Source organism: Leucoraja erinacea, unplaced genomic scaffold (genome assembly GCF_028641065.1).
Source record: "Leucoraja erinacea ecotype New England unplaced genomic scaffold, Leri_hhj_1 Leri_1306S, whole genome shotgun sequence".
NCBI lineage: Eukaryota > Metazoa > Chordata > Chondrichthyes > Rajiformes > Rajidae > Leucoraja > Leucoraja erinaceus.
Window position 1 is genome coordinate 1 of NW_026575568.1, and position 12500 is coordinate 12500.

The 12500-nt window shown below is 48.7% G+C and overlaps 1 protein-coding gene across 1 annotated transcript in view; it reads left to right on the top strand.

The window, feature by feature from the left end:
* Nucleotides 1–4: 4 nt before the first annotated feature.
* LOC129715661 (SHC-transforming protein 1-like) overlaps nucleotides 5–12500 on the top strand; it is a gene marked incomplete at its 5' end in the record, with an annotated part of 27465 nt that continues 14969 nt past the window's right edge. The window contains 4 exon segments of the mRNA XM_055665518.1: nucleotides 5–114; nucleotides 3780–3843; nucleotides 9097–9216; nucleotides 12239–12292. Coding sequence (XP_055521493.1) covers nucleotides 5–114; nucleotides 3780–3843; nucleotides 9097–9216; nucleotides 12239–12292 — 348 coding nt within the window.

Consider the following 12500-nt stretch of genomic DNA (forward strand, 5'->3'; position numbering starts at 1 on the left):
ATGAGTTCTGTTTGTCAGTCGCTGCTTTGTGCTTGTCTTCCAGTACATGGGTTGTGTGGAAGTACTTCAGTCGATGAGAGCGTTAGACTTCAACACCAGAACGCAGGTGACAAGGTGAGTCGCACATTTTACGGTCAAAATTAAAATTTTAAAAACGGGAAACAAAAATCTAAATCCCTGTCGGTCGTAAGCACGATGGTGTCTGTGGGATCTTGCTGTGTGTAGATCAAGCCCCATCGCTTGTTTTAGTTTAGAGATACAAGATACAAGATACCCTTGTGGCTAAGGGGATCAGGGGGTATGGAGAGAAGGCAGGAACGGGATACTGAGTTGGATGATCAGCCATGATCATATTGAATGGCGGTGCTGGTGCAGGCTCGAAGGGCCGAATGGCCTCTACTCCTGCACCTAATTTCTATGTTTTTATACAAGATAGATTTAATTGTCACATGTGCCAGATGGCACAGTGAAATGAAATTTCCATACAGCCATACAATAAAAATAAACAGGACTCAACACACCATAGAATTTAACACAAAAACATCCCCACACAGTAGAATCAGAGTTTCCCACTGTGTGGGAAGGCACCAAAGTCAGTCTTCTTCCTCCACTGTTCCCCGTGGTCAGTGTCTCCCCAAGCCCTCCGCAGTTGCCGCTACGGGCGGCCCGATGTTCAGGACCGCTCGCCGGGGTGATACCAGTCCGACGTCGGGGCTGCGGGACGTCCTCAGCGGCGTGGACACCAGAGTCGGCCCCCTCCTACCAGAGTCGGCGGCTCCCAATGTCCGTAGGCCGCGCCGGGTGGAGACTGCTGCTGGAGACCGTCTACAAGGCGCCCCAGGACTCCACGATGCCGTTCAGCGCCGCCCAGCGTTGGAAGCTCTCCGCACCAGAGCTCCACGATGTTGGAGCAACGGCCCAACGCTCCGGAGCTCCAAACGGCGACCCAGGTCGGCATCGTCCGCTCCGCGGTGACCCGAAACAAAAAAAAATGATCCACTGGTTAGTAGGCCCGAAATCCTTAAGGAAATAGGCAACGTTTCGGGCCCGAAATCCTTAAGGAAATAGGCAACATTTCAGGCCCGAAATCCTTAAGGAAATAGGCAACGTTTCGGGCCCGAAATCCTTAAGGAAATAGGCAACGTTTCGGACCCGAAATCCTTAAGGAAATAGGCAACGTTTTGGGCCCGGAACCATTAAGGAAATAGGTAACGTTTCGGGCCTGAAATCCTTAAGGAAATAGGCAACATTTCAGGCCCGAAATCCTTAAGGAAATAGGCAACGTTTCGGGCCCGAAATCCTTAAGGAAATAGGTAATGTTTTGGGCCCGAAATCCTTAAGGAAATAGGCAACGTTTCGGGCCCAAAATCCTTAAGGAAATAGGCAACGTTTCGGGCCTGAAATCCTTAAGGAAATAGGTAAAGTTTCGGGCCCAAAATCCTTAAGGAAATAGGTAACGTTTCGGGCCGAAACCCTTCTGGGTTTCGGCCCGAAACGTTGCCTATTTCCTTCGCTCCATAGATGCTGCTGCACCCGCTGACTTCCTCCAGCAATTTTGTGTACCAAGTAACTCAGTGGATCAGGCCTGAGTTGTGTTTAAGGTCGGCACCCTCAATGTCATCAGGTCCAGCCCTGGTCCGGTTCCCGGTCCCCGGCAGGAAAGGCCGCTCCGATCCAGCTGGTAGGGCGCGAGGTGGGGGCGCGAGGGCGCCACTCGGAGAAATAGTCGCGTCCCCGCCAGGAAGAGACTGGGAGACGGTTTCCCCCCTTTACCCTGCCCCCCTCCCCCACATAGAGAAGTTAAAGTTTCCCCCTAAAACAGACTTTAGACTAACTAAAAATAATTTAAAAAGATAGAAATGACATACTTTTTTCACACAGAGAGTGGTGAATCTCTGGAACTCTCTGCCACAGAGGGTAGTTGAGGCCAGTTCATTGGCTATATTTAGGAGGGAGTTAGATGTGGCCCTTGTGGCTAAGGGGATCAGGGGTATGGAGAGAAGGCAGGTACGGGATACTGAGTTGGATGATCAGCCATGATCATATTGAATGGCGGTGCAGGCTCGAAGGGCCGAATGGCCTACTGCTGCACCTAATTTCTATGTTTCTATGTTTCTATACAGGCTGTAGGTAGAGGCTGCTGCCAGTGCAGGTCCCCTAGATAATAATAATAATAATAATAACAATAATTTTATTTATAGAGCACTTTAAAAACAAACATAGCTGCAACAAAGTGCTGTACATCACTAATCATTGACAAAAAAGTTAATACACACCAAAAATAACAATCAAAAGAAATAGTAGGAAAAGACATGCAAAATAAAGAAACATCAATCAAAAACACCACAAACAGAAGCAAAGCCTCAGGCATGGTCAAAAGCCAGGGAGTACAAATGCGTTTTAACACTGGATTTGATACAGCATGGCTCTGCGGTGACCCCTCTTCTTCACTGGGCCCAGCGTGGGTCTGATCCGTGCGGGACGCGGTCAGGGCGGCCAACTGTCCCGCCGTCTCCCAAATAAGGGACAATTGGGTCAAAACCCGGGACAAATTCCCAACACGGCAATCCGTTGACTGAATCGGCCGTGAATGGTGAGTTGGCCCGGTGCGCTGGACTGCACGTTAAGCCCAGCCGGCGGGGCCAGCTGAGGAGTTTTGGACCCGGGGGGGGGGGGGGGGGGGGGGGGGGGACTGCGCGCAAAATCCGTCGCCCCGTGCAACTCATGAACGGCCGTGAGAAGGAGGGGGGGAGTGGTGGTGTTGGCGGTAAGTGAAGGATCAAAGATCGGACAGGTGGCCGGGCTGCCGACCATCAGGGCCACTGGCGAGGCGCTGCTGCTGCACTCCACGGGCTGCACTACGTCGGGACGGGTGAGGCGGGGTCCCCTCGACCCGAGTAGTAGCGCTCAAATACGGGACAAGGGAACGATCCCGTACGTGACAAACCAATTTAACCCTGGGTGTCATGGAACACCAGTCATTGAAGGTAGGCATGCAGGTGCAGCAGGCAGTAAAGAAAGCGAATGGTATGTTAGCTTTCATTGCAAAAGGATTTGAGTATAGGAGCAGGGAGGTTCTACTGCAGTTGTACAGGGTCTTGGTGAGACCACACCTGGAGTATTGCGTACAGTTTTGGTCTCCAAATCTGAGGAAGGACATTCTTGCCATAGAGGGAGTGCAGAGACGGTTCACCAGACTGATTCCTGGGATGTCAGGACTGTCTTATGAAGAAAGACTGGATAGACTTGGTTTATACTCTCTAGAATTTAGGAGATTGAGAGGGGATCTTATAGAAACTTACAAAATTCTTAAGGGGTTGGACAGGCTAGATGCAGCAAGATTGTTCCCGATGTTGGGGAAGTCCAGGACAAGGGGTCACAGCTTAAGGATAAGGGGGAAATCCTTTAAAACCGAGATGAGAAGAACTTTTTTCACACAGAGGCCACAGGTTGAGGCCACAGTTCATTGGCTATATTTAAGAGGGAGTTAGATGTGGCCCTTGTGGCTAAGGGGATCAGGGGGTATGGAGAGAAGGCAGGTACGGGATACTGAGTTGGATGATCAGCCATGATCATATTGAATGGCGGTGCTGGTGCAGGCTCGAAGGGCTGAATGGCCTCTACTCCTGCACCTAATTTCTATGTTTCTATGTTTCTAAACCAATTGGACCCATAATACGGGATGTCCCGGCTAATACAGGACAGTTGGCGACTTGATCCGGAGTTGGGAATTGAATGGTGTTGATGTGGATGATATGACTTGCATTTCTTTCCTGCAGGGAGGCAATCAGCGTGGTCTGTGAAGCAGTGCCCGGAGCAAAAGGGGCGATGAGGAGAAGGAAGGTGAATCTCTAAATATTGTTAAGTTATAACGCTGTATCCACATGGAACATGGAGCAGGACAGTGACCCTTAAGGAAATAGGTAACGTTTCGGGCCCGAAATCCTTAAGGAAATTGGTAACGTTTCGGGCCCGAAATCCGTAAGGAAATTGGCAACGTTTCGGCCCGAAATCCTTAAGGAAATAGGTAACGTTTCGGCCCGAAACCCTTAAGGAAATAGGTAACGTTTCGGCCCGAAACGTTGCCTATTTCCTTCGCTCCATAGATGCTGCTGCACCCGCTGAGTTTTTCCAGCATTTTTGTGTACCTTTGATTTTCCAGCATCTGCAGTTCCTTCTTAAACAAATTCTCCCCATATCCCTTGACTCCACTCGCCCCTAGAGCTCTATCTAACTCTCTCTTAAATCCATCCAGTGACTTGGCCTCCACTGTGCCCTCTGTGGCAGGGAACTCCACAAATTCCACAACTCTCTGGGTGAAAAGGTTTTTTTTTTTCACCTCAGTCTTAGAAACATAGAAACATAGAAATTAGGTGCAGGAGTAGAGGCCATTCGGCCCTTCGAGCCTGCACCGCCATTCAATATGATCATGGCTGATCATCCAACTCAGTATCCCGTACCTGCCTTCTCTCCATACCCCCTGATCCCCTTAGCCACAAGGGCCACATCCAACTCCCTCTTAAATATAGCCAATGAACTGGCCTCAACTACCCTCTGTGGCAGAGAGTTCCAGAGATTCACCACTCTCTGTGTGAAAAAAGTTCTTCTCATCTCGGTTTTAAAGGATTTCCCCCTTATCCTTAAGCTGTGACCCCTTGTCCTGGACTTCCCTAACATCGGGAACAATCTTCCTGCATCTAGCCTGTCCAACCCCTTAAGAATTTTGTAAGTTTCTATAAGATCCCCTCTCAATCTCCTAAATTCTAGCGAGTATAAACCAAGTCTATCCAGTCTTTCTTCATAGACTTGGTTTATACTCTCTAGAATTTAGAAGATTGAGAGGGGATCTTATAGAAACTTACAAAATTCTTAAGGGGTTGGACAGGCTAGATGCAGGAAGATTGTTCTTAAATGGCCTCCCCTTTATTCTAAGACAGTGTGTGGCCCCTGGTTCTGGATCTAGCGGGGACTGGGCCGAACGGCCTTGTTTCCCGTCAGTCAGCAGCCGAGTTGCTTTCCCGCCCTCCGAACTGCGATGGAATCGGCCGGGCCTTGTGGGAACTGCTGCTAAAAGCATTATTTATAGGCAATTCCAGCTCGTGCTCTCAATATTTAATTGCATTGATTGCCGTGAATATTTCATCTCGGTGCCATTTAATGTGCTCTCTCCCCGCACTAAAGCCATGACAGGCATCAAGCCGGCAGAGCAGGGATCCCATTAGGAAAGGAGCAGAGTCTAGGTGGGGGATGTGGTGGAGAACTTAAGGGGTTGGACAGGCTAGATGCAGGAAGATGGTTCCTGATGTTGGGGAAGTCCAGGACAAGGGGCCACACACACAGCTTAAGGATAAGGGGGAAATCCTTTAAGACCGAGATGAGAAAAACATTTTTTTTCACACACTTGTTCCCGATGTTGGGGAAGTCCAGAACTAGAGGGAGTGCAGAGAAGGTTCACCAGACTGATTCCTGGGATGGCAGGACTGTCTTATGGAGAAGGACTGGATAGAGTTGGTTTATACGGTCTAGAATTTAGGAGATTGAGGGGGGATCGTAGAGAAAGTTACGAAGTTCTTAAGGGGTTGGACAGGCTAGATGCAGGAAGATTGTTCCCGATGTTGGGGAAGTCCAGGACATGGGGTCACAGCTTAAGGATAAGGGGGAAATCCTTTAAAACCGAGATGAGAAGAACTTTTTTCACACAGAGAGTGGTGAATCTCTGGAACTCTCTGCCACAGAGGGTAGTCGAGGCCACAGTTCATTGGCTATATTTAAGAGGGAGTTAGATGTGGCCCTTGTGGCTAAGGGGATCAGGGGGTATGGAGAGGAGGCAGGTACGGGATACTGAGTTGGATGATCAGCCATGATCATATTGAATGGCGAATGGTGCAGGCTCGAAGGGCCGAATGGCCTCTACTCCTGCACCTAATTTCTATGTTTCTATGATCGGTGCAGAATTAGGCCATTCGGCCCATCAAGTCTACTCCGCCATTCAATCACGGCTGATCTGTCTCTCCCTCCCGATCCCATTCTCCCCACAATCCCTGACACCCGTACTAATCAAGAATCTGGCTGATCGCTGCCTTGAGACTATCCACTGACTTGGCCTCCACAGCCCTCTGTGGCATTGAAGTGCCGCTGAGGTGTTTATTCGTGGCTGACCAGAGGTTGATGGTGAGAGGCTGCAAGATGGGCGGGTTGGTATGCAGCTCGAGAGATACTGTGCGTTCAGATCGATACAGGTGATTGCAAACAGGAAGCTTAAAACCACAGAGGGCCCTCGGTGAGAGCAGGCCCAGGGGAGATGGGAGAGCCACCACTTTATCTGACTGTGGGAACAGCATCATGACTATTTAATGCGCGCTGGCTCAGTCTGAAGTTCAGATGCACAGGAGCACCTTGGAAGAACTGGGGCTCTGTGACGGTTTGGTTCGGGAAGGGCCTGTGGACGCTGGTGCTCACCAAAGCCAGACACAAAATGGCGGAGTAACTCTGTGACGTTTTCGGCCAAGACCCTTCTTCAGACTGCGGTTGTTAGTTTAGAGATATGGCATGGAAACAGGCCCTAGGCCTACCCCGACCAGCGATCATCCGTACACTAGTTTAGTTTTGTTAAGGGCTTGGAGCAGATGGTGGAGGGCTTTGTAGGTGAGGACCAGGATTTTGTAGGTGATCCGGTGGGAGATGGGAAGCCAGTGAAGTTGTTTGAGGACTGGAGTGATGTGATTGATGCCAGGATTTGGTGTGGGTGATGAGTCGGGCGGCTGCGTTTTGGACCAGTTGGAGTCGGTTGATGTAGGTGGAGCTGATGCCAAGGAGAAGTGAGCTGCAGTAGTCCAGTCGGGAGGAGATGAAGGCACGGATGAGTCTTTCAGCAGCGGGAGGTGTGAAAGAGGGTCTGAGTTTGGCGATGTTGCAGAGATGAAAGAAGGAGGTTTTAATGACATGGCGGATGTGAGGCTCAAGGGAGAGGGTGGAATCAAAGATCACGCCTGGGGAGATGGAGAGACAGTGGTGCCATCGATGGTGAGAGTGGGGTTATTGATTTTCCAGCATATACAGTTCCTTCTTGAATACAATATCGTTTATTGTCATTTGAACCTTAGTTCAAACGTTAAAAAAAAACCAAGACACACAATTAACACAATTTACACCGACATCCATCACAGTGAATCTCCAATCACCTCCTCACTGTGATGGAAGGTAAAGTCTTGTCTCTCTCATAGAAACATAGAAATTAGGTGCAGGAGTAGGCCATTCGGCCCTTCGAGCCAGCACTGCCAATCAATATGATAGAAACATAGAAATTAGATGCAGGAGTAGAGGCCATTCGGCTCTTCGAGCCAGCAACTGCCATTCAATATGATCATGGCTGATCATCCAACTCAGTATCCCATCCCTGCCTTCTCTCCATACCCCCTGATCCCCTTAGCCACAAGGGCCACATCTAACTCCCTCTTAAATATAGCCAATGAACTGGCCTCAACTACTACTCTGTGGCAGAGAGTTCCAGAGATTCACCACTCTCTGTGTGAAAAAAGTTCTTCTCATCTCGGTTTTAAAGGATTTCCCCTTTATCCTTAAGCTGTGACCCCTTGTCCTGGACTTCCCCAACATCGGGAGCAATCTTCCTGCATCTAGCCTGTCCAACCCCTTAAGAATTTTGTAAGTTTCTATAAGATCCCCTCTCAACCTTCTAAATTCTAGAGAGTATAAACCAAGTCTATCCAGTCTTTCTTCATAAGACAGTCCTGACATCCCAGGAATCAGTCTCGTGAACCGTCTCTGCACTCCCTCTATGGCAATAATGTCCTTCCTCAGATTTGGAGACCAAAACTGTACGCAATTGTATGTTGTACCACTTCATTTTTTGAGCTTTAAAAGAGAAAGAAATAAAAGAAGTAAGGAAAGTAAGCAAGAATCGTGAAGGTGCAGGAAAGTGTTGGGAGAAAAGAACCCCTTAGGGAAGGAATTAGAGAAGGAAGCAAAGAAAGTAATTAAAACCCTAGAAAGAGAGGGAAAAAAAGGAAAATCAGTCGCTCTATTGTAACACAAAACTCCGCAAAAAAGGATATACCAACCATGTTTTTATTAAAAATGTATTTTATACCCCCCATTACCCGATCCTGGTATCCTTTATATTTTAACTTATTATTGTACCTTATGCTTGTAATAGTTCCATAAATGCAGACCACGTCTTTTGGAAGTGATCTGCTTTACCTGCTAGGAGGAGTCTCATCTCTTCCAAGTGTAACGTTTCGAACATGTTTGAAATCCACATTTTTGTTGTTGGTATAACCATATAACAATTACAGCACGGAAACAGGCCATCTCGACCCTTCTAGTCCGTGCCGAACACATAATCTCCCATATACCTGCGCTCAGACCATAACCCTCCATTCCCTTCCCGTCCATATAACTATCCAATTTATTTTTAAATGATAAAAACGAACCTGCCTCCACCACCTTCACTGGAAGCTCATTCCACACAGCTACCACTCTCTGAGTAAAGAAGTTCCCCCTCATGTTACCCCTAAACTTCAGTCCCTTAATTCTCATGTCATGTCCCCTTGTTTGAATCTTCCCTACTCTCAGTGGGAAAAGCTTTTCCACGTCAACTCTGTCTATCCCTCTCATCATTTAAAAAAACCTCTATCAAGTCCCCCCTTAACCTTCTGCGCTCCAAAGAATAAAGCCCTAACTTGTTCAACCTTTCTCTGTAACTTAGTTGCTGAAACCCAGGCAACATTCTAGTAAAAATTGGAGCATTTTTCCAAAATTTAAGTATAAGCTTTTTTCCGATTATTAGCCCATAATTAAGTAAGTTCTTTTGAAACATATTTAATTCAGGGTTACCTTCCGATATTCCAAAAATGATCCATTCTACTCTGGGTAGAAGTTTTGTTTTAAATAATTTTGTGAAGATTTCAAATATTTTGTTCCTGAATTTTTGTACAGAAAACAAAAGAGTGCGCTATGTTAACTTCTTGTACCTGACATTTATCACAAATGGGTGAGACATTGGGGAAGAGTTTATTTATTTTAGTTTTTGAATACTGGGGGGTGATGTTGACGGCATGCGCGTTGTTGTTCCCGCAGCCTTCCAGCCGTTCCCTCAGCACCATCCTGGGCAAGAGCAACCTGCAGTTTGCCGGCCTGCCCATCACCCTCACCATCACCACCAGTAGCCTCAACCTTATGGCCCCCGACTGCAAGCAGGTGAGTTGCTGCCTGCCAGCGCCGAGCTGTGGTAGTCATTGTCACTGTGTGTGTGTGTGTGTGTGTGTGTGTGAAAGAATGTGTGCGTGTTTGTGGGTGCGAGAGAGTGTGTGTGTGAGTGTGTATGTGTGTTTGTCTGTGCCTGTGCATGTGTAAGTGTGTGTGCGTATGTGAATGTGTCTGTGTGGGTCTGCATGTGTGTGAGTGTGTGTATCTGAATGTGTGTATGTGTCTGAGTGTGTGTGTGTGTGAGAGTGTGTGTATGTGCCTGAGTGTGCAAGTGTGTGAGCATATGTGTGTATCTGAGTGTGCATATGTGTCTGACTGTGTGTGAGAGTGTGTGTATGTGCCTGAGTGTGCAAGAGTGTGAGCATATGTGTGTGTGTATCTGAGTGTGCATATATGTCTGAGTGTGTGTGACAGTGTGTATGTCTGTTTCTTTGTGCGTATGTGAGTGTGTCTGTGTGGGTCAGCGTGTGTGTGTGTGTGTATCTGAGTGTGTATCTGAGTGTGTGTCCGAGTGTGTGCAAGTGCCTGAGTGTGTGCGAGGGAGTGAGTGTGTGTGTGTGTATGTCTGTGTCTGAGTGTAGACACATAATGCCGGAGTAACTCAGCGGGACAGGCAGCATCTCTGGAGAGAAGGAATGGGCGACGTTTCGGGTCGAGACCCTTCTTCAGACTTTTGTATTCTTCAGCATTTTGTTTCTACCTTCGATTTAAAACCAGCATCTGCAGTTCTATCTTACACAATGTGTGTGTGCGTGCGTGCGTGTGCGTGTGTGTGTGTGCGCCTGTGTGTATGTGTGTGTGTGTGTGTGTGTGTGTGTGCGCCTGTGTGTATGTGAGAGAGAGTATGTGTGTTTGAGATTGTTTGTGTGAGTGTGATTGTGTATGTGTGTGAGAGAAAGCATGTGTTGCAGTGTGAATGTGTGTGTGTGTGAAAGAGTGTGTGTGTGTGTGTGGGTGAGTGAGAGTGTTGGTTCCATGCTGTCTGTGTGGAGTTTGCCCGCTCTCCCCGTGACCAGCGTGGGTTTTCTCCGAGATCTTTGATTTCCTCACATGAAGTTCAAACGAAATTTGGTTTCTGCAGATACACGAAAAGAACCAAGACACACACTTAACACAATTTACACAGTGAATCTCCTCCTCACTGTGATGGAAGGCAAAGTCTTGTCTCTCCCCTGCTCTCCTTTCCTCTCCCGGTCGAGGTCAAAGCCCCCCGGCGGGCGCTAGCAAGTCCCGTGGCAATTTAAAGCCGCGCCGGGCGATGTAAGGCCCCGCTCCAGGTCACTCTCAACCCCGCAATTCGAGCGGGAGAAGTCGCCAAAGCGGTCTCCCACCGGGGACCCGCGAGCTCCCGGAGTCGGGTCGCAACCGGGCGCCACCGCAACTCTCCACGCTCCGAAGCCGGCCGGCTCCACGGAGGCAGCTCCACAGCTCCACGACTCCGTGACTCGAGCCTCCAGGTCGTTCCGGTTGGAGGCCGCTCCACGGCGCTAGGCCCCCAACGGCAACGGAGATCCGACAGGGAAAAGGTCGGGTCCCCATACAGGGAAGAGATTTAAAATTTCCCCCCCCGCGCCCCCCACACATACACATTTAAAAACCCGCTACAAACTAAACCCTCAACGGGACAAAAAATAAATAAATACACAGACAGACTGCAGAGGCCTGTACGTTAATCGGCTTGGTGTAAATGTAAATAAATAATTTTTATATATATATATATACTAGACCAAGTGCAGACCCGTTGGGTCTGCTCCCCCAATGGTGTGATTCCCCCAACCCAATATTCCACCATGCACCCGTCTCCTCCAATGGAACTGAAGCCGTTGCCAAATGTAAGTTTCCAGCACTCCCCTGCCTCTCTCAATTGCACCTCCCCTGCCTGCTGCAGATTCAGATTCAGATTCAATTTTAATTGTCATTGTCAGTGTACAGTACAGAGACAACGAAATGCATTTAGCATCTCCCTTGAAGAGCGACATAGCAAACGATTTGAATAAAAAAAAAATAATAAGGGTCCGGGGGGGGGGTGATTGGCAGTCACCGAGGTACGTTGTTTAGTAGATTGACAGCGGCCGGAAAGAAGCTGTTCCTCGACCTGCTGGTTCGGCAACGGAGAGACCTGTAGCGCCTCCCGGATGGTAGGAGGGTAAACAGTCCATGGTTGGGGTGAGAGCAGTCCTTGGCGATGCTGAGCGGCCTCCGCAGACAGCGCTTGCTTTGGACAGACTCAATGGAGGGGAGCGTGGAACCGGTGATGCGTTGGGCAATTTTCACCACCCTGTGCAATGTCTTCCGGTCGGAGACAGAGCAGTTGCCATACCATACTGTGATGCAGTTGGTAAGGATGCTCTGGGTCTGCTCCCCAGCGGTAGAGTTCCACCAGGATCTGAGGAGACAGATCCACCATTCTTCCGTCTCCCTCAGGAAGAAGAGCCGCTGATGAATGTTCTTGATCAGAGTAGAGGTATTGTGGGTCCAAGAGAGGTCATCGGAGATGCAGCAGTGAAAAGTTCAGTGTTCCTGTCTTGCAACTTTGTTTCGAAGTGTGTTGGAAGCTGATAGTAAGGAGCAGCCGTCAACGAATCGAAAGGCAGGAAGGGATCCGTACTGCAGGCGGACGGATTTGAGTTTTATATATATATAGATAGATATATATAGCACTTTTCAACAAAACCAATATTTGAAACAAAGTGCTTTACAGAGATTGATTAAATTAATTGAACAGATCAAATGTCAATACATCCATACAAAACAAAAAAAGAGACAAAGAAAAAAAGACACAGAACACAGTACACTATAGAAATCAACATGAAACGTCCCCCCACAGCAGAATTCACTGTGAGGGAAGGCACTAAAAATATCCAGTTCTCCCCCTCATAGTCCTATAAATGGCCCCAGTGTGTGTGTGTGTGTGTGTGGGGGGGATAGTGCTTGTGTGCGGGGATCGCTGGTCGGCGCGGACTCGAAGGGCCTGTCTCCGCGCTAAACTAAACTACATGCCTTTTCTTGGCAGATAATCGCCAACCACCACATGCAGTCCATATCGTTCGCATCAGGAGGTGATCCAGTAAGTACATTCCCCTTCCAACCATGGCTGAGCCCGTCCCCAGGGACCAGACAGGCCTGTGACGTGTGACGGGGGCTACAGGCTAGCCCAGGTGTGGAAACAAGGGGCTGGAGATGGGTGTCATGGGTTATAGGAGCAGAATGAGGACATTCGGCCCATCGTGTGCTCTCTCTCCCTCGCCCTCTCCCTCTTCCTCTCCCTCTCCCTC